The sequence below is a fragment of the Mus caroli genome, chromosome 15, assembly GCF_900094665.2.
Source record: "Mus caroli chromosome 15, CAROLI_EIJ_v1.1, whole genome shotgun sequence".
In the NCBI taxonomy this organism is placed as follows: Eukaryota; Metazoa; Chordata; class Mammalia; order Rodentia; family Muridae; genus Mus; species Mus caroli.
Window position 1 is genome coordinate 60593701 of NC_034584.1, and position 22958 is coordinate 60616658.

Below are 22958 nucleotides of genomic sequence, written 5' to 3' on the forward strand. Positions count from 1 at the left end.
CTGATATCATGTGATGTTTTACTCAGACCTTTGGCATTTTTTAAGAAAACTGAGACCAGAGAAATTGCTTAACTTATCTGTACTAATGGGCTGATCAGAAATTGGAGCAGGTGGTGAACCCAGACCTCTGCCTCCAGAGCTGGCTGCCACCTCTGATACCCTTGAGCATTAGGAAATGGCAGAGTATGGCATGAAACAATACCACCCCAGGGCAATATATACAAGGAGAATAGATACAAGTTCTCAACTAAAAAGAAAAGTATGATCCTTCATGTGTCTGGTGCCTAATACATGCACAATAATTAGATATGATGAATGAAGATGTAAATTCTGCTAGAAATGTAGAATTCTTGGTCTGGTGTGAGGATATCTGCTTTTAGGGTAAGGGAACCCCAACCAGAATACAATTTCTACTTTCCTTTGAGATTCTCTGAGATTCCACCACTTCATCTGCCCAGCACATATATCTAACCCTCTAGCATGGCTCTAGGCTGTCTGCTGCTTCGAGAATTGAGACTCCCCAAGGCTAACAACAGAAGTAAGATACTGTGCCCTTGAAGCCCCATATATAACTGTAGCTGTAGTTACTGTAGTCAGAAATGTTCCTTCCTGAACGGCTCTGGGATGGGAGGAAGTGGTTGGGACATGATGTACTTAATTCCTTTTTAGAAGTTTGGGATGAGAGAGGAAGGAAGTCAGCCACATGGTATGACTGTAGTATGTGTATACTGAGGGAAGAGATGTATATATAGATGGAAGGATGGGTGGCTGGCTGGCTGGATGATAGGGGAGGTGGGTGGACATATGAGTGGGTGAATGAATGGATGGGTGGAGGCATGGGTAGAAGGGAGGGAGGGAGGAAGAAAGGGAGGAAGGAAAGAGAAAGAAAGAAAGAAAGAAAGAAAGAAAGAAAGAAAGAAAGAAAGAAAAGAAAGAAGGAAAGGAAAGGAAAGGAAAGGAAANGGAAAGGAAAGGAAAGGAAAGGAAAGGAAAGGAAAGGAAAGGAAAGGAAAAGGAAAAGGAAAAGGAAAAGGAAAAGGAAAAGGAAAAAGAAGGAAGGAAGGAAGGAAGGAAGGAAGGAAGGAAGGAAGGAAGGAAGGAAGGAAGGAAGGAAGGAAAAAAGAAAGAAAGAAAGATGGATGGATGGGTGGATGGATAGATGGATGGGTGGATGGAAAGATAGGTTGGTCAGTGGGTGGGTTGGTAGACAACGGGTAGATGAACAGACAGAGGCTTATAACAAGAGGTACTCATATGCCCACCCCTCAGGTGACTAACAGATGGTTTGGTCTGATTTGCTGAAGACTCTTTTTTTTTAATTAGGTATTTTCTTCATTTACATTTCCAGTGCTATCCCAGAAGTCCCCCATACCCTCCCCCGACTCCCCTACCCACCCACTCCCACTTCTTGGCCCTGGCATTCCCCTGTACTGAGGCATACAAAGTTTGCACGACCAATGGGCCTCTCTTTCTCCTGATGGCTGACAAGGCCATCTTCTGATACATATGCAGCTAGAGACACGAGCTCCAGGGGGTACTGGTTAGTTCATATTGTTGTTCCACCTATAGGGTTTCAGACCCCTTTAGCTCCTTAGGTACTTTCTCTAGCTCCTCCATTGGGGGCCCTGAGTTCCATCCAATAGCTGACTCTGAGCATCCACTTCTATGTTTTCTGAAGACTCTTGATTAGACTTTCCAATCCAAGTTCATGGGAGGACTGCAGTAAATAACTTTCTACTTAACAGGAAACAAAACATTACCACTCACCATCTCTATGAGTGCAGAAGATAGATAAAGGTAGTCTGAAATGAATAACCTATGAATTTAAGGACATTCTGTCATCCTTTCTCCAGCCCAGAGAGACAGGGAGGTTTCTCCATTAGGAACAAGTTGCACTTGTTGAGATAGACACCCATTTGTTGAGGCTTCCTTCTGTCCACTGGAGCAACAGCAGAAATTTGTCTTCAGAAAAAAAGAGGGAGTTCCATGTCTTGACTTTGTAGTTTGACCTCACCATATTTAACACCACTAGAAATTTTCTGCTGAAAATGTGTGTGTAACTAGGCAGGCTTTGCCTGGCTAGGAATGGATTAAAACATCCACTTAGCTACATGTTGCATATAATGTGCACTTCTTACAAATATCACAGAAATTAAGCTCCTTCTGATAAAGGAAAAATAAGCAAACTTTCAGAGAGGCAAAGGAATTTGCCCAGAGTAGCACAGTCCTTTTGTGGCAAACCTGAAATTCCTTCTTAGGTACTCCAATCATAGATCTGTTTTAAAAGGGGCTATCCAAGTAGATTTCAGTGTGTCTGTTCTACAAATTATCACTATACTTCTACAGTATGCTAAGTACCGTGACTATCATCCAGGAGCTGGAAAATATATTCCAACAGAAGTTGCCAGAAGTCCCGTTCCTCCCACTGCCACACAGCTCAGGTAAATAGTCTTGCAACGCAGCATCTTCCAGCAACCTTAAAAGGCAAGGAGGCCTTTGTCTGTAGTCCTTTGTACTCACCAAGACTCTTTCTTCCCCTGTGAAGGCCCTTAGCGCTCCAAGCTGCCCATATCTCCCAACCAGCTAGATGACTCAAATAAGTCAGTTAAACTTTCTCAGCCTCCCTTTTTACTAGTCAAAAGCAAAGAACAACTGTAGACTTACAGGGATGTTCTCAAGATTGACTGAAAGTAACTTAGTAGTATGTTTAACACTGTCACAGCAGGTATCTGTTCAGATCCAATTCAGAGTCCCCAGGTGGGCCACTCTGAAGGTTCAGCCCAGATTGTTCTGATACCAGTTTCTCTCAATATGCAGCAGGTGCCCACTTAACAGGAACCATAGCACATTTATGGAGTTATGAAGTTTTGAATTTCCAACATTTCTTTCATTTATAACATTTCATCATTTCAGGATTTATATGCATTGCATGTTGGTCTTCTCTTTAGCCCTCCTTCTCCCAGCAGCCTACTTCAAGCTCAGATAATTGTCAGTTAACTGTATCCCTTGCCCAGGAAGATTCTAGATACCAGCCTCCGAATAACCCTGCTAATGTCACCCAAGGCCCTCTGCACCTTTAGACATATGGCTGGCTGACAGCCCTCACTGGGCACCTACTGTGTTTCTGGGCCAACGCTGGGCGTGTGCATATACTACTTCAGTTCATCTAACCAGCCTCTGTGTCATCTACGCAGCACTGTTTCTATTCCATAGATGAGAACACAGAGGTCTACAGTGGTTTAAATTACTTGCTCAAGGTGACTTGCTCAAGGTGACATAGCTATCACATCCTAGCTGTTTCTTGAGTCAGACTTCCCCTGACAGAAAAACAGGCTGCCCACCCACCTAGCACAGCACCCTGTCCTTTATATGCAGCTCCTCAGCATCCTCTGAACATTCACTGTGCTGAGGCAGTTCTTCACCAGGACTTTACCCTGCTCAATTTCAGGGGTCCTTTTCTAGCTTCCCAAAGCCCAGTCCTAACAGCTGTACCTCCAGAGGGCTCCTAAAGTCTCTCTTGTCCCTGTCCCAGCCATAGTTCTCTAAATACCTTCAGACGCAGGCCATGGCCTCTCCTGGGAGTTGACAGTAGAGTGTCAATGGGTACAGGGTCACCAGCTCTCCATCAGCTGCTGCTGCTCCAGGCTGAGTGGGTCACACAGGCTCCGGAGGGAGCACAGGCAAAGCCTATGTTATCAAGCAGGCTGCCGAGTTGTAGTTGCTAAAGGGCCTCACACTTCCTCTGCTGAAACAAGGAAGGCAAAGGCAAGGGGCTGGTAGGAGGGCAGGTTCCTGTTTTCTCTAACGGCGTAATACAGACTTCTCTCTACAAGGACGATGGGGAAGAAAAGGGACATATTAATTCCTTTACAAAGCACTTGAGAATATAGCCAGCTTGATGGTAAATGGCCAGAGCTTATAGAAACACACTCTTTTTCCCTCTCTTTTTCTAATTAAAAGGCAGATGAAGCTGACAATTTGCCCGTTTGTGTCCCCAGAGCTTACTGATCCCAAGGAGGCTGAGGATAGCTCACTGCAGCTTTTCTTTGCCAGAGTTCCTTCATTTTTGCAGCTCTCTAGTGTCACTACAGAAGGGACCCAGAGGAGTCCCTGGAGCTATGCTCTGCTGTAGACCAGTTTCAGTTGCCAGGGACCAAAGCTAGGGGATAGCTACTCCTATGCAGAACAGAGCTTCCCAACAGAGTTCCCGAACACAAAACCTGCCTCCACTGAGGTACTACTAGAAGAAAGCTTACCAGACAAAAAAGAGTGATGGCAGGCTAGAGCAAGGCATGATCCTTGAGGGGGCCCTGATTTAAGGAGAAAGAACTAGAAGCAACCAGGTTGCCCTGAAGAAGTCATTTTAACTGAAGGCCTCCATATTCTAATCTGTCAAATGGATAAGACACCCAGGCCCACACTGGACACAGAGGTTTGTCACAAGGCTATCAGTGTCCTACAACACAATGATGATGACAGCCATGTGGAAGAAGTCTCTAGTTCCCAGGGAACATTTGTGCTGACATTTATGTAGGAGTGTATCATTCTACAACAGTTCACTAAAACAAATATACTCAAGAGGAAGGGGGAGAGAGGATGGGGCTAGGCAACTTCCATGAGGACTCAGATGACTGGATGTGCACACATTGCTCTCTTTCAAATTTTCCCTTGGCTTGAAATTAGAATATCAAGTGACTTCATGTAATATACTGTTATATATGCAGTAAATATCATTTCATAATGTGTCTGTCTGTAGCAGGGAAAGCTACGAGCATGCTGCTGGGTGAGAGAGAAGCCTATTTCTCATGAGAAAAATGGCAGGCAGTAGTGCCTACACACTGCTCTCTGCCATTCCCATTTCCAAAGTTGAAAACCCCTCAGAGAGTTCAGTGATTTCCCCACAGTTCACAGTTAGTCCTCACAGAGCCAGGACAGAGTCTGGGGCCTATGTCTCAAAACTCAAAACAGTCATTTAGAAACCTTGCTGGGTGTCCTTTGCAAATATGAAATACAAACAGTGGGGCAGAAGCTAAATTTAGTACTTGCTATGTAGTAGACAGATTCAGCTGGCTTGTAAAAAGCCAGCTCTGTGCAGAGCATGCTGGGAAGTTACAGACAGATGGTGTAAGAACTTTGTAGAAGTTGCCTCAGTGAGGAAGAGCAAGCAAGTGGAATCAGCTGAAGTGGGGCTTTCCCCCACATGCACTGAAGAGTGACAGAGCTCTGGAGGAAGGGACATTCAGAGAGACATGAGTTGGGGGACAACTTTTTTTAGCACCTTTTGCAGAACCCCTCCTGCTTGAATGAATTCATTTCTGTCACTGGCATTCCTTCCCTTAACATGGCTGCCCATCCAGTCACTGGGAATCAGCCAGGATGTTAAGCCAGAGACAGTCCTGCCCTGCCTGAGCCTTGCTTACCAGAGCCAGTGGGTGGACCTAGAGGGCAGGCCACATTTGTGGTGCTGCTCTAAAGGAGACACAGTGAGCTCTAGGGCAGAGGTCCACAGGCAGTGGTGGTTGGGGACAAGGTATATGTGGGGGTCATTGAGTTGTTACTTTAGGGGTCAGATAGCTTCACAACAAGCCGGAGTAAGAGGTTCACATAGAAGAAACTACTGTTGTGACCATGGAAGTCTGAGGAACATCAATGGCAGAGGGAGACAATGAATAGAATCCCAGTCCTGAACTCAGACTCTACAGGGTCAAAGCCTGTGAAAGGGCAGAGGTCCTACAGAGGAACATCATGTTAACTTGCCTCAAAGGCCTCTTTTCTGCTCTGGCAGTGCTCTGAATACCTTTCTGTGGTCCATCTTCCACCCTGTACTTCAGAAGTGTATCCACCATCTTCCCCTAATTCATGGAGATTGAGAACACTATCATATATTCACGCATGTGTTTTGAGATTCATTCACTCATTCACCAGCCTTTTGTAGCACTCGATATGCACTAGGCACTGTTTGTGCTCAGCACTATGTACCAGCAACATGAGGCCCTGTCTGTCCACAAGGGACACCCAGGAAAATGTTCTTTCCAATTGCCTAGATCCAGCACAAAATGGGTCACTCCCTGATGCTAAGCACTAGGTGGGACTGCAAACTTTTATGTCCATTCAGAGTGGACAGCAAGATGGCATAGATAGTTCTACTCATCTTTGTCCTTGAGATGTTATAATCTAGTAAAGAAGACAGGGGCACCTGATCAAATCTGTAGACTAAAAGTAGAAGTAAGGAGGTAGGGAGCTGGAGAACAACCCAGAAGACTCCGGGGCTCCAGCGTCACAGTGCACTGAGGTTTAGCAGGATATGGCTGGATTTCTTCCATACGGTGTAGATTCCTTCAAGGTCCTTAATGCCTGGAGTCAGTACAAAAGCTAAAGATAGGTGTCGGCCTTCCAGGAAGTCTCAAGATAAGTGTGTGGTCAGCCAGGCTGAACTGTATTAACAAATGACAGCTACCTCTCAAGAGGTCACAATTTAGGTCCACAAAGACACTCAAGCCATCTGTGTCAGATTTCTAGAGGGCTTTGCAAATTAATTAGCTATCAGTTACACAGATAAACTGCCACAGGGAGACAGCAAGCTGTTAGCCACAAATGAGCCAAGGATCTCTCAATGAAGTAGGGCAGTGTGGTTTCTAACGTTGCTAAGGGGACAAGATCCCCTATCATGGGTCAGCTGCCACAATCCCCAGCTGGAGCTGGCAGCCCCCTAACTGAAACAATTCACAGCTCATTTCTTTGAATTTAGTTCTGGAGGCTTTAGGCTCAGTGAGAGATATGCTGTAAAGCAATTTGGTGTTTCATGGCAGGTATGTGAGGCTATCAGTAGGTCCCAAGTCTGGGAAGTTCAGGGTATATTTTCCTTCTTTCTATATAAATGTTGGGAAAAATAGATGATGAGAAATCCAAGCTTAAGAACCAGGTAGCATCCCTTGAGTGAGAAGAATCAGGTACTAGTGTACTTGGTTAGGCAGCTCTAATGCACTTAGATGCTTTTCCTGCCTGTGGGGACATCCTGTCTCCTGCAGATGTATACCCAGAGCTCACCTATTCTCTGTAGATCTCAGAGTTCCCCTAACCAGAAGTGAAAACTCCCTCTTTGACACTCTTGGGAGCTGTATTTGCAACACAGGAGTCAAAGTCAAAAGATGGAGGCCAGATAGCTAAAGGCAGGGCTATATGGCCTTGTACAGATTTCCAAGTCTCTCACAGAGCATAATATAATACTTCTTGCTTGTGAAGACTCATGAGGAAATATACATGCATTTCCTAGTGTACTGTAAAACCATCAAACCCTCCATTTCTGTAAACCCTTGGTAAAACCATAGTGAATCTGATAAATGACACAGGAAGCAGCGAGTCTAACATATAGCCACTGAACCTAACCTGAAGAGGTGACCCACAAGGATCCACTGAATGAATGAAGAAAGAGACTGTGCCTGGGGAATAAGAGCATTTGTATTTATTTCCTCTCAGCCTGTCTTTCCCATGTAGAGACGAGTAGACAGTTCCATTCCTCAAGAAGTGCTAGTTCTGCTTTGGGATTGGCTTAGAGTTAGAGAAGTAGCCTGTGGGAAGATCTGAGTTTACCCACTGCAAACCATTTCCAAACCGGCGTGTGTCATCAAGCGCTGTCTTTGCAGGAAGACTCCTGGGACTGTAGTTCCTCAACAAAAGAAAAAAGTAGAAGCTCTTCCCCCATGACCCCTTCTGCTCAGGAGGGTTGCAGAAGTACCAAGACTCACTAGAATCCTATTCAGTCCTTGCTTAATTAATCCCACTAATGTGCCTCCAGAGCCTGGGTGGGTCTCAGCTCCATATGAGTAATTTACTATCTTCCAGATATTCTAGCTTGAAAGCCATCGTCTTTCCTGTTGAAATAGTTGTGATGGAGCCTCTGTGGGGTAGCACATGGCAGAAATATGTGGAGACAGGGCTGCCACTTGATCTACCCTCTTGAGCTAACCTTGAATGGATGAAGGGACAAGAGAAAAGCAGGACAAGACAATGTGGTGGGGGCCCTGGTGCACAGGGACCCCAGAAAACGCATCTAGCAAGACTTTGGTGACCAAGACTGACTAGGAGATCCTTAAAAGTTGCAGAATTTGATACAGCCAGACATCTGAGGGTCTCATGAAATGTTTGCTTCACACCTCTTTCTCAATTCCTGTTTTTGTAGGATGACTACATTTTTTGTCTTGTCTGGAGTTGATAGTGATGGCAGTACTGGCCACTGACAGTCATCTTAGCTCTTTGACTCATTCTCTGTCACTCTCAAATCTACCCGAACAGGCTAATAAATAATCCTGTGTCCCCTCCTTCTGATACTATCCCTATTGTCCTGGGCACTTCATGGATACTCACCAGGGTGTTGTTGATCATGCCATGTCATGTAGCATCAGTAAGGATGAAGGATGGTAGGCTTCCATGGTGGTGGTGTCTGTCTGCAGATCAACAGTTGCCATAGTAATCTATACCTATTGTCAAATGGTTTGCTGCCATGCCTGCTACTATCAATAGAGCAGAACCCCTGGATGAAGGTATCTTCCTGGCTTCCATCTTTTACCCAGTGTCTCTTTATTGTTTGACTAGTCACTTCCTAACTCTTGATCATGTACTTACAGAAAAAAAAAGTTATTCTCAGGGTATTATTCATAGTCATAAACTGTTTCCATAAATAACACAGCAAATATGTACCTATAACTCACAGAAACTGAAAGAGTGACATTTCTTAAATAATATCTATAGACACATATTCTAGAACCTTCATGCGGGGCTTCAGTGCACTATCTGTGGGTATCCCATTTGGGAGATGATTACTGACAGATACCAAAGAGAAAATAGGTTGTTTCTAAGCAGGAGTCTGAAAATGTTTTGAAATCTTAAGAATCTCTTATGATGTTCATGGTAAGGGAATGCTGTGGGGTTTTGTGCCTCACAGACAGCTTTTTTTTTTTAATTTTTTGAGACAGGGTTTCTCTGTATAGCTCTGCCTGTCCTGGAACTCACTTTGTAGACCAGGCTGGCCTCGAACTCAGAAATCTGCCTGCCTCTGCCTCCCGAGTGCTGGGATTAAAGGCATGCGCCACCATGCCCGGCTCACAGACAGCATTTTTTAAGAGTGTCTAATGAGACCAGTCTTTAGCTCTGCAGTCCTAACTTGCAGACACCATCAGTTACAAGAGGTGGGGACAACAAGCAGTCAGTGTGATGCAGTGTCTGTGTAGAACAAGTAGATGTTCATAGGGAGGAGGGAGCTGAGAAGACTGAGGGAATGAGTTTCAAACAGAGAGAAAAGAAGCCCCCTTCCCCCAAGATCTCTAAACACCTTAAGGCCTTAATCATGTTCTGCTGATTTGGATTCCCTGGGGCATCTTTATGCAGAAGTTGCTGGAATTAGCCCTCTAATAGAGTAACTCCCAGCAGCAACAAAGACCTATACTGGGAATCTAGAAACAGCTGGCTGGTGATAAGGCCACTGTGCTCAACTTCCTGACACTGTCCCAGGAAGACCTTGGCACCATTCTGCCCCAGCACCCTCATCTTGTGAGTACCCATGCCAAAGTAACTGGCGAGCCACCTCTGGGTATTTCAAACAGTACAACATGAGGCTGAGATCCATAGCAGGATTGTTATCACACTCACTGAAACCCCACCTCATGCTTTCCTAAGGATGCCTCCTCATGGCTGGATGCTCCACTTCCTCATGATAAGATTTTATTGTCAGAAGAAAGGCAAGCTTAAAGTTGACTTTGATGTTACTTAAGTCACTGACACGCAGTCAGAACCAGCTGGTTAGGTGTAAAAATATCTGTCAGGGTCAGCTCAGCATGCACTGATCCATGACTAATTGCATCAGCAAAGGGAGACCGTGGAAAATGCCCTGGCTGAGATGAAACTCTAATGCTAATCTGTTAGTCTAGAGCAGCGGTTCTCAACCTAACACTTATGACCCTTTTACACAGTTCCTCATGCTGTGGTGGCCCCCAACCATAAAATTATTTTTGTTGATATCTCATAACTGTAATCTTGTTACTGTTATGAATCATAATGTAAATATCAGTCCTTAGTCTTAGCACAGACTTAGTCTTGGTCTTAGGTAAGCCCTATGAAAGCATCATTCAACTCTCAATGTATCACAACCTATAGGTTAAGAATCACCTATAGGTTAAGAATCACCTAGGTTAACTAGAGAATAGTCCACCATTTAAAAATTATAGTTTGAGCATCAATAGGAATATCAATAGTAGATATTTATATGAAGAATTTTTATAGATTACCTCTTTTCATACCTGTGATTTCATTTGATTTTCACAAGAATTCTCTGAATTACTCCTTAAGATATCTGAAAACACTGGTACTATTTTCAGGAAGCTTGGTACACATAAGAAGCCCTTTCATGCTGCCTTAAAATTCCTAACAAATATATAAGTAAGGTATTTTTCTCACTCTTACTTTAAACCAAAAACCTGAAGCCTCAGGACTTTAGGTTTAGCTTTTCTAAGGTCGTGCAGCTTATCAGTGAGGATTGGACTTGGATTTTGGCTGATGGCCTCATAGCCCATGCTTTCACTGCTTCTCTAGTGACATTCTTATGTACCCATTTAACAGATGAGGAAACTAATAAACAAAGAAAAAAGGTAATTGCTGTGCTATGAGAAGAATTTTGCAAGAGCTTCCAACCTGAAATTTCATTTTCCAAATAATCTTCCTGTACTCGCTAGTTTTGTGTCAACTTGACACACCTGGAGTTATCACAGAGAAAGGAGCTTCAGTTGAGGAAATGCCTCCGTGAGATACAACTGTAAGGCATTTTCTCAATTAGTGATCAAGGGGGAAAGGCCCCTTGTGGGTGGAACCATCTCTGGGCTGGTAGTCTTGGGTTCTATAAGAGAGCAGGCTGAGAAAGCCAGAGCAAGGAAGCCAGTAAAGAACATCCCTCCATGGCCTCTGCATCAGCTCCTGATTCCTGACCTGTTTGAGTTCCAGTCCTGACTTCTTTGGTGATAAACAGCAGTATAGAAGTGTAAGCCGAATAAACCCTTTCCTCCCCAGCTTGCTTCTTGGTCATGATGTTTGTGCAGGAATAGAAACCCTGACTAAGACACTTCTTATATCTCTTCAAAATAACAATAATTTATACTTGCTTTCATCTGACAGATTTGAAGGTCATGATAGGAAATATACTTCAAAGATAGAGGTGCAAAAGTATGCATATTCTTCCTGTAGAGTCCATCATAACCTTACCAAGAGACTGCAGGATTGCCCAGGGTAGCAATTGAAGTAAGGATCTGCTTGAGTGAGGAGCTCAGAAGCTGTTGGTACCCTCATCCTGGTGGGAGCTGGGCTCAGACCATGAGATAAGGAAGTGAGCTGTGCCATGGGAATGCCAAGCCCATCTGAACACATAGACTATGGGAACAGGATGTCTCAAACAGGAACTGGAAGCTAGAGTCACAGGCTGCAATTCAGTGGCTCAACAGACAGCTGCAGAGATGAAAAGACAGTCTCTCTCAATCATTCATTCTGTCTCCTGTAGCATGTAGAGACCCAAGTTAGAGCAATGTATTGTCTCTACCCACTCTAGGTAACTTCTGACTCTTTGTCCAGCATCACCTCCAGTCTCTTGGATAGGCCATTGCAGTTGTGGACTGTTCTAACAGGTTCACAGCTGCTTATTCTATATTCCCAAGGCCTATTGTCCTATCAGACCATGCTCTACACATATATTTCCTAGGGCAGGCTAGGTCTTGCGTCTTGAACCATAGTGTTCAAGCAGATCTCAGATCCAACTGTAAAACGAAGAAAATGTATGTCTTCTACAAAGCTACCCATAAGTGACATGAGGCTAGGCCTTCCTAGAAACGTATTAAAAACTGAACAGTGACAGGAAGTGTTGAACCATAGTTTACCCTCTCCCCTGCCAGCTGTGGACCCAGCTGTCCCCTTCTCCACATAGTCTCAGGGACCACTGGATGGCTGGTCTCAGGAATGAATGATAGGGACAAGCAAGTCCTCTTTACGATGGGGTGCCGACCCCACCTCAGCTATCATTAAGGTGGCATTTTTCAAGGGTGACACCTTGGTCTGGGAAGTTAGTAATTTTTAACTGCCATGCACTTAAATGGATTCTGACAGTCAGAAAGCAATGGACTTAACTAAACATGACATATTTACAGATGCCAAAAGGTGTTTTGTCAAGTCTTTGAGACATGGAGAAAATGAGATAGGTGCAAATTCCACCTATCTCCATTCCAGAGGGGCAAAAAAAAAAAAAATGTCTATTTCCAAATAAAAGGAACGTCCAGGGAGGGGTCACTGAGGTCCTTGAGATTTTTGTTGGAGCCTGTCCCCTCACCCAGACCCTGCTCCAATGGGCTTTTGTTCCATCTCACTACTTGTTTCCATGTGAAGTGGCCATCAATGGCCTTAGCCATACCACTTACTTGTGGCTTAATTCATGTGACATGTGCAAATGACTGCTGTCCTATGGCAAGAATCAGTCGTACTATAGGGTAGAATCAGCTTTTAAAATATGTCCTAAATGCCTCTCTAATTGCAACTGCAATGACAGTTCATGAAGACAATGACACTGTTGAAATTATAAGGAGATGGTAAACTCTACAACTGGCCCTTTATAAGTGGTGGAGGCAGGGAGCTCTAGGAATTGACAAAGTTTAAATATCTATGAAATCTTGGGGTGTGGGCAGGTAATAGGGTGAAGAGTTGGAACAGACTGCCCATGAATCTCACCTGGATCCTGTCATTCATTGGAGCACTGCGTTGTCATGGAAAAGCACACTGGAATCAGAATACTTGGCTCTCAGTCTCTTCTACTGGGTACCAAGAAGCTATTAAACATCTTTAATGTTCTTTCTGAATCTATGGAAATTCTAGGGATAAAGTGTGGCATATACAGAAGAACATCAAAATAAGCAGTATTTGCTTCTCTTCTTCTTCTTCTCCTCTTTTTACATTTATTCTGTGGTATTTACCAACACCGATCAGTTTTTATTAAATTATTAAGCAATCACTATTACTTGGGGAAGAAATAAAATATCTATGCACTATGATGTTGCTGCAAAATATTTGAAGCTCAGCTTTTTGCTTTATTTTGTACACACATATGCACACACATACACACACACACACACACACACACACACATACACACACAGTTCTTCTTTTTTTCCTTTACAATTTACCTTCTTGGCACAATTGCTGGGTGCGATATCTCTCACCTGGAAAAGCCTGCCCTTATCAATTTCTTATCTCCATCTCTCCACCTGCCCTAAACTTCAGTGGCTAGTCCCAACTAGCCCCTGTGAAACATTTCTAGCTGCCCTCCTGTAGTAGTGGCCACAGGTCCCAGCTCCTCTCGAGACCTCACATATTTGCTGTGTTCTTCCTCCAAAGCATGGCAGAAAAACCCCTCTCCTTCCTTGCATCTTCCTTTTCCTCCTGGGACCAGAAAGTCCTAAGGAGGCCTGGGGTCTTTAGAAGAGGTTCTGTCACTAATGCAACTAAGCAGAGTACAGAGAGGTTGTAAACGTTTGCCAAGAGACTTCACAGGACAGTGTTCTGTCCTTGTGTCCTTCCCAGTCTGCAGACATGAATCTTCTTTACAGAGCCCCATGTAAGTCTGGCCTCCATCATTCACTCCTGATTGACACAGGGGAAGCTCCCATATCATCTCCCTGCTCTCTGACAACCCCTGTAAGCTTCTTCCTTATTATTGGCTGCCACCTGTCAGCCATTCATAATGAGAATAAGAATTCATGAAGCTCTGTGCTAAGATGGGGCTGTTGTTAGTGGGAGGTGGGTAGATCATGGGGGAAGCTAAAGGCTTTATAATTTGGGCTGTTATTACAAGTCTCCAGATCTCACATACCTTGCCTCCTTATGGACTGTGTTCTCCCAATCTGAAAAGTGGGTAGGAGTTGCTAATATATAGAGGGTTGTTGTAGGGATCACAGAATAAGAAGGTACATAAATTAATGCCCCAGCGCTTAAGAGGCCCCTTATGAAGGCTGAATGTTGTTCACTTTCCACGTGAATATATGCATATGTACACACACACATGTACATGTACACTTAGTCTCCTTCAGTTTCTACTTACAAAAGTGCCCTTGGTTTTGGCTTGTATCAGCTTCCACTCTGTTCCTGTTAGAAAGACCACAGTAAATCGATACCATCTGACAGGCAAAGGACACTGAGCAATAGCAAGCCACACCTTGATGCTCCCCACCCAAGTTCCATAGCCTAAGTAAAACCAAGAACACTGATTCCAAAGAAGAAGAAAAGAGAAGTGGTCTATGACTTTGTAGATTCTAGTTTCAAGATGGAAGTTACATTAACTAGTGTCAGTACTTGTGTTAAGATTTTTGCCAAGCCTGAAATGCTTCAGACTTCAGTATGACTCGTGGTCCCAGGGATCAAGCAAAGTGATGCCTCTTGGTTAAAGGCATACAAGAGAATGTTAACATTGGATAGGAACTACTTTTGAAAATCTCTTTGCTACAGTTTCTAGGTCTGTCCCAGGTTCTTCTTGCCTCTCAGAAGCATGCTCAAATTCCAACGTCCATGGAATTCAGTGGCAGGCTCAGGTTTGAGTGTGTTTCCGGGAAAAGAAGGATATGAAGCAGTGGACACATTCTCTGGCTCTAATCTCTACTCAGAATCCCTGGACCACCCAGGAGTCTGGGCTGGGTTCCTGCCTCAGATGATCCCTCCAGCCCCTCCAGCTCCTCCAGCTCCTCCAGCTCCTCCAACTGCTCCAGCTCCTCCAGCTCCTCCAGCTCCTCCAGCTCCTCCAGCTCCTCCAGCTCCTCCAGCTCCTCCAGCTCCTCNCTCCAGCTCCTCCAGCTCCTCCAGCTCCTCCAGCTCCTCCAGCTCCTCCAGCTCCTCCAGCTCCTCCAGCTCCTCTAGCACTAAGGCTATCAAGCAGAATTCTGCTCTTTGTCCCAGTTCACTTCTGCCCTACTTCTCTATAGGCAATGGCTGTTTTACATACGGCTGTAGCCAGTGGTAGAAAAATCACTTCACTGCTCTGCCCTCAGTAGCCCACATCCCTGAGGCACTCATATTCAGTCATTGCTCAAAGGTCTGCCGTGTGCTCAAGTCATTTCAGTCTGACCAAAATCCCAGAGGACTTCCTGTAGCTATAGAAGCCTGGCCTGCACCCTAGGGCTCGTTTGCTCATGGCAACCCCCTCTCACATGGCTGTCATTGACTTGTCTTCTGATCTTACTTCTCAACATCTTCTATGCAGAGTTCTCTCCTCCTCCTAGAAAGCCTACTTATGTTTCCATCCATTCTGTTTGTTGGCTCCCTCCTTTAACACATATATAGCTTTTTACAGGGATGCTGGGATCTTTAAACCCCAGGTTTTTCTTCAACATTCCTAACCTATCTGCCATCCTTGACACTCCCCAGGAGTAGTTTACCTGCCAGTGCCCCTTTCTGCTCATCTTCTCAAAGTCCTCTCAGCTCCTGCCCCTCTGCAGAATTCTCCAGGCATACAGGAGCCCTGGATCCCCTCCCTGGAGTTCTCAGTGCATAAGAATTCTAGCCTTTGTCCTGGTCCCAATAGCAGAGGGTTATCACTCTGGTGTACAGTCTGTACTTTGAAAAACCTTGGATCTCTTCCACAGCTTGAGGACATAAGACTCTTTACATAAAATCAGACTCAAAACACTTTTAGATGGATCCTTCTTGAATAGCAAATGATGGCTGAATTCACTGGAATCCATAACTCAGTGGGAGCTGTCAGTGCTCCTCAGGGTGTTGCACTGCTGTGGAGTCATATATCTACTTCCTCCCAGCAGGAAGCTGGATGGCACATTGCATTGTGGGAAAGAAACCAATAGCTAATTCCACTCCTGATGATAATTAGCATTCACATACACTGTGTGCTGATTACAGTATAAAGTTTTTTTTTGCATCGTTGTCTTGTATCTTCTTTGGAGCAGTTGATCACAGGGTTCCATGCCAAGATGGGAACTGACAAAAATAGCAGACCGCACTGGAACCAAAACCTCAGTCTGTCTGTTTCTAAGACAGGGCCTTCCTACTGGATATTGGCCCTGCTTCTCACAGAGACAGTCAGGGACCAAGGCCACAGACAAGCCTGCTAGTGCATAGTGGGTAGAGTGTGGTGCTGCAGGTGGCTGCCCGAGATGTGCCTCATGTTTGGCAGCTGTGAAACGTGGGGTACACAGCTTCCAACTTCCTGACACCTCTAGACTGAGGATTCATGGGCTGTTCTGATATGATATACAGAAGTGCTGCCTAACTCTTCTGCTTTTTGTCTCCCTCTGAGCGGAAACTGCCACAACCCATGCAACCTGGTGCTGACTGGTAAGGAGGTGGGTGTGGATTTCCCAGGTTTTCCTTCTCTGAGAAGTTAATACATTACAGCAAGAATGCAAGGAAAGGAGAACTAAGGCATGGGAAGGAAATAGAGCAGGCCTCTTGGAACTCTCTTTCTGCATAAGAACATTGATCTTAAGTCAAGGCCATCAGGGCACACCTGGGGCAGCAAGACTGTTACACACACACATGCACACACACATGCACACGCACACACACATAATGGACCTCTGTTGCCTTGCCAGATAATAACTTCTTCAAGAACGGTGTGAGAGGGAGTCTTCTTGGGCACACTGAAGTCATAATTTATGAATGACACCATCAGAGTGACAGGGTTGGAATTCTGGTCTGCTCCCTTTCCTCTAAGCTCAGGCTTTTTTCCCAGGCTCTGTCCAAGGACCAGCAGCTGTAAGGCCTAACAAATGCCCCCAAATGAGGACAGCCTGCTTAACTGCTGATTTTCCACAAAGAACAAGGTTTCAGAAAGACTGATCACAACAAAAAGAGAGAGGAAAGTTCTCTAAGCTATCTTACAGTGTCAGTGAAACCCACGCCTTTACCCACTTCCTCCGCATATCAAGAAGCCCAGCTATTTATAGCTAGCAGAGATATTGAAAACATCAGAGGCCCACCCTGAAATCCTCATGTTTTCAGGCATTCCTGTAGGCTACTGGTTCTCAATCTGTGGGTCATGACCTTTGGAGTGGGGGAGCAATCAAATGACCCTCTCACAGGGGTTGCCTAAAATATCTGCATAGCAGGTATTTACAGTACACAACAATGGCAGAATTACAGTTATGAAGAAGCAATAACAATAATTTTATAGCTGGGGGTTTCTACAGCAAGAGGAGCTGTATTAAGGAGTTGCAGCATTAAGAAAGTTGATAATCTCTGCTGGGGCCACTTACCACCACCCCACCCCCTGCACTTAGCAGCACAGAATGCTGTGCTGCAGTGTGAAGACCTTGAGTGTGAGTACCATTCTGTTACAGGAACATAGCAAGTGGTTTTTTCAAAAAACAGGTGGTCACTTGGTGTTACAGAAATAAATCAAGGGTGTAAAACTCACATTCACGACAAGTCACCCACTATGGTTCATTACCAATGTCACTACACTCCAGGCCCCAACTGGCTGCAAGTTTGACCTGCACCTCTGTTGATTCTCATGAGGAGCCTAGAGGATTCTCTCTTGTTTGTAAGTGCAGATGCTTACACAAGTCTGTTTTGTATATCTCGCAGGAGGCACCACCAGACACTAAATTATATACTGAATTTAGTATATAAAACACAGTAAAAGACAAAAACCACTGTCTGCTACCTCACACTATCTTGTGTCGGCAGCCCAGGCTCTCTGGCCTTATCTGTACTGTTCAGAGATGTTGGAAAGGGCTTTGGTCATCAGGCTATATATAGCTACCAAGTTTTCAGCCCTCCTCCTGCCCACCCCCTGTGTACTTTCCTGTTCCCCCGATGGGCTTCCCAGTGCTTGCTTGGCCTCAGGCTCTGGTCACAGGTCCCTCTAAAGACTAAAAACCAGACATCAATATGGGATAGGTATAACACTCTCCCATCAGGAGCCTCCCAGGTATGTGTGAGAGTCTGCCTCACTGTGGCTGAGTGCTCAGGCCCCTGATGTGCCTCTTATTAACAACAGCTTCTCAGAGAAGTTGGCCGCTTCTACTAGAGAAATACTCCCAAGTGTACAGTCTTCACACTCATGCTAAGTAACCTGCAGAGGTTCAGTGACAGGACTGCTGAGTTCTAGGCGCTCCATGTCTCACTGTATGTCTGACTAGGCACCAACAACTACTCTGTACCTTATATACCTCTTTGTAAGCTGAAATGATGGTGTCTTCCAGAGGGCCTCTATGTTCACATTCAACTACAACTTAGAATCAGGAACCCTTGCTACTTGAGCTCTCTGCAGAGGAGGTGGCTGTATTTTGCATAGTGCTTTACCAGAAGCTTTTCCAGTCCGTATTCAGAGCTATATCACCCTTGACCTCATTACACTTCTTTAGCTGAACAGCAAGACTGGCACCCTCACCTCACAGATAAGGAAACCAAGGTTTTCACTGACCTATTCAAGTTTACACAAGCATGCTGTTCTGTGTAGGTCAACCCTGACATTCATACATGTAGGATATCAAAGGTTCCCATGTGTCTGCGTATGGAAGAAACTATAGAACTCTGCTAAGACCTGAGGGTCCTAAGCAGCAGCCAAAGCTGTACAGACTGTCGGCCTAACCCCTGCTCTTTCTTTTCCAGGGAGGCTCCGCACTGTCCCCGGCTGCAATTATCAGCCGAGAAAGGGCCCAACAGCAAGCTGCAGCCTTGGCAAAGGAGGTTGGATGCCCTACTTCATCCATCCAGGAAGTGGTATCATGTCTCCGCCAGAAGCCTGCCAACATTCTGAATGATGCTCAGACCAAGGTAGGTGCTGGTGTACAGGTTGGGGAGGGACAATCTCTTGTCTTTACAAATGAAAGGCCCAGGTCTAACCAGATGTGATGATGGTCTCCACCAAGCTACACATCCAGTGCATGACCAACTAAAGATAAACTTGTCTCCTGAGTCCTAGTCCTTGCAGGAGCCACAAGCTACAAAGGAACATACAAGGCTGCTGCTGAAAGATATGTTTCTCTGTCATTTGGATGTCTTATGTACAAAGTGGAGCCTATAATGGAGACACAGTTGAGAGATGAAATGAAATAGAACTTGAGAAGGACCATAGAGGCACAAGGTCAGGTCATAGACCCTTAGATCAATAGTGGGGCATCCCTTTCTACCAGAAAAGACCTTGATCTCAGCTTGCAATGTTGGCTGCCTCTGACATTGGTAGAGGATGCAGGAGCAGGCTTGATCCTCATAACAAATCTGGACCCTAAGACATGGACTAAGTCTTGTCCTCATCTGCACCTATATAGGCTATGCTGTTTAGTGTCACCTGCCACAGACACTAACTTTAAGCCCTTCCTATTCTTGCCGTTCTTCCTGGAAACCTCTTGTTGCTTCAGCCAATGAGCTCTGGGAGGGTCTCCTGGGGGTTAAGCATTGCTGAAGGAGGATTTGTTGCCTAGCCACTGTCACTGTCACGGGATGTCCTGCTTGCCTGCTGTCCTGCTCATTGACCCTTGCTTTCCATTAGGGCCCAGCTGGAGTTAGAGCATGAACATTTATGATTTAGATTCCACTAAGCAAGCCAATGTAAGAGTCTTACAAAAGAAAGACATTATGAGGCACTCTGAGGCAGAATTATGGGGCTCCAGAGGTAAAGAAGGACTAGATTTCATCTTGCAGAGTTCCTTTCACAGAGGCCTTCCTAGTCCCTGTCACTGGTCAGAACCATTAGTGCTTTGCTACAGTTGTCAACTTCAGCTGCACAGCCAACGCTAAGATTGTAGTTTTCTTTTTCTTTTTTTTTAATTTTTTATTATGTATTTTCCTCAATTACATTTCCAATGCTATCCCAAAAGTCCCCCCATACCCTCCCCGCCACTTCCCTACCCTCCCCTTCCCAGATTGTAGTTTTCTTAAAGGAAACTAAAGCACATACAAGTAATAGCCTTCTTTCTCACCCTGCAGCTCCTGGCTGTGAGTGGCCCTTTCCACTACTGGGGCCCTGTGGTCGATGGCCAGTACCTCCGTGAACTTCCATCCAGACGGTTGAAGAGGCCTCTGCCAGTGAAGGTGGATCTACTCATAGGAGGTTCCCAGGATGATGGGCTTATCAATAGGGCAAAGGCTGTGAAGGTAGGTAAAGGGAGGCAGGGCAAGGCCTCTGCAGCCTCCTGCTGGAATACTGGATCAGGAATGACTCTTTCCGTGGCTGACAGAGGACTGTGTACCAAGGCTATAGGAGTCTGAAGATAGTCATGGGGGAAGCTGGGGTCAGAACTAGGACAGTTACAAGAGGTGACTAATATAGATATGCCCACAAATTGCAGCTGTGAATCAATCACTGTGAAAAGCTTGGAGTAGAAGCTGAGCAGGTTTCAGCCGCAAGGACACCTCACCATAAGCAAAAAAGTGCAGCTCTTCCACAACATGTGTGCAAGGATATTTTTCACAGTGTTAATTGTTGCAGGGAAAAGTGGGAAGAAATCCAGATGTCTGGCTGACTAAATTAAGATACACTCCAACTGCTAAATATTATGCAGCTATTAAAAACATGAGCCTGATCTCTCTGTGTGCTTGAGGGATGCTTGTGATAGGCTGCTAAGTAGAAAGCAAAGATGTAGAGAAAAATGGAATAGAGTTAGCACTAATGTTTAAAAAGCAAGTATATGCATGTATGCAAATGTATATATTTGTGTTTCTTCATGAAAGGATCATAGTGTGGACAGATACACCAAGCAGTTAACACTGACTGCCTCAGGAGTTATAAAACAGAACGGCTTAATCTCTGTTGCTGCTCTCTCCACAAACATGATAAATTACACAGAATATAACCTTTTCCTTGCAATATCTCTCTGTGAGAGAGGACATGTGATCTTCAGGTAAGAGACCCTGTCCTCACAATGCTAGCTCTGGAAATGTGCTGAATGCTATCTCTCAGTCATGAAAGGAGGAAGTCTCAGCTTAGGGTTCATCTCAGACAAGGACCATGTGGAGGTGAGGGCTGCCCTAGCAGGTGCTTCCTATACCACCTCGAGTAGTCAAAGTTCCCCCACCAGTGACAGAGGTAGCCTCCTGATATGGGCTATGATGGGTCAGAGATCAGCACAAATCCAATTCCTCAATTATGCTAGCCAAGCATTAGAAGGCTGCTTGACTGTGTGGCTGCCGGGGGCTTGTCTTCCCTAGCACCGTGCCAGTGGTGCTTTGGGAACGTTCTGTCATAGCCAACAGACTAGAGGAACAAGAATCCTTCCCCAGTGCAGTATTTCAATTCTCCTTGACTTAGCCAAGGTGTAGGTAAAATTCCCTTTGTTTACTCATAAAGGAACATGATGGCATATGGCAGGAGGCTCACTGCTAAACCAGCCCTGCTGGGAAGGTCTGCATGTCCCGAAGACCAGTACAAAGAAACCAGTACACATGTTCATGCTTCTCCAGCCCCCACCCATTGGGAGCTAGGCCTTGGTACATTGCTCACTGGTCACCCATTTCTGTCTTTCTAGTCACCCATTTCTGACTTGCTGAGTTCTTGTGTACTCTTGTGTCTGGTGAGCACACCTGGTCACTGCTTACCTAGAAGATGGAATGGTGGAGCAGTGTTTGTTAGAAAGCCAGAGCCCTGCTCTCTATACCAGTCCCTGATGTGAGGGAGCATACACCTCCAGCCTAGCTATCCATTCAGACTTTCCCACACTTCAGCCCAGACTGCTTCCAGAGCCAACAGACTGCTGAGCATCTTCCCTTAGCTGCCTGTAGCTCTCATTCTTAGTTCATCGGGAACTGCTGCGGCCACCCGTGTCCACACTCAAACTCACATAACCACCACAATCCTTCCAGTGCATGCATATTCTCAGGCTTAGCAATGGTGGCATCGGGATTCACCTCACTTTCTCTCAATCTACAAGCCTTCTATTAGCCAGTACTCTCTACAGGAGTCAAAGCTGTATCCTGACAGTGGCCCCCAGAGATCTGTTTAATGCAATCTGAATTTACTCCCTTCTATTCCCTCCCTGGTCACCTTGAATGGGCATACCAATTCCATGTATTTGGTGTTCCTCAGCTAGGCTTAAGGGTGTAACATGTTCTGTTTCCTCTCCTAGAACATGTGCTGTTCTCTCTCCTTAAGCTTCACAGGTCTTATTTTATTTGGGGTTATTTCTGAGACCCTAAACACAGGGAATCACCATGTCTAGCTGAGCAGGACACACAGCAGCACGAGTATACAATAGCACCTACTTGCTAATGACAGTGGATCAGTCACTTATGGTGTTCCAGGTGTAGGGCTGGCTATGGTGGACATGTCTACCAATTGAATTTCTGCCCTCTAAGAGGTAATGGCCAGATCAAAACAGATCATCAACAAGCCAAGCATGCAGGAATGGATATATGCATGTTATGTGGAAAGGTGAGCATCACAGCCTGAAGACAAGAGGTAGGGTGGGGATCAGTACCCGCAGTGGCACTGCAACTGGGTGACAAGTGAGTGGGAATAGAACAGATCTCCTCCCGTGGCCTTCTGTTAGAAAACCAGGGGAAAGCCCTGGGTGTCTTCTGACTGTAGTCCGAAGCCTTTGCATTTCCCAGAACCTGAGACTTAGTTTCTCTATCTGCAAATCAGGAGAACTTTCAGAGATCCTGCTAAATATGCCCAGAGACCACAAACATACTCCACTGTCAAGAAAAGAGGTGGACCTGAATAAATGATAGATATTTTTATACTTAACTCATTAGTAATATAGTTAATGGCTCTGGTACCAAGAAGAAATACAAAGGACTTATAGCCACTGAATCATCTGACCTCAGGACAGTTTTCCAAATCACAGCACAAGTGCACATAGACACTGAAACAGACACACACGTTTCTTCCTCATAGCAGCTGCAGAAATGGCAACTGGAGGCCAGCCCACAAACACACACCATCCAGGGAAGGAATAGGTGCCTCCTAACCCTTGTTCAGACCTCAGGAC

General features: G+C 45.2%; 1 protein-coding gene across 1 annotated transcript in view; it reads left to right on the forward strand.

Moving 5' to 3' along the window:
• Tg (thyroglobulin) overlaps positions 1-22958 on the forward strand; it is a 180146-nt gene that overhangs the window by 136995 nt on the left and 20193 nt on the right. The window contains exons 42-43 of the mRNA XM_021183215.1: positions 18640-18804; positions 19957-20124. Of these exons, the coding sequence (XP_021038874.1) occupies positions 18640-18804; positions 19957-20124 (333 nt within the window). The remainder of the gene's footprint in view (positions 1-18639; positions 18805-19956; positions 20125-22958) is intronic.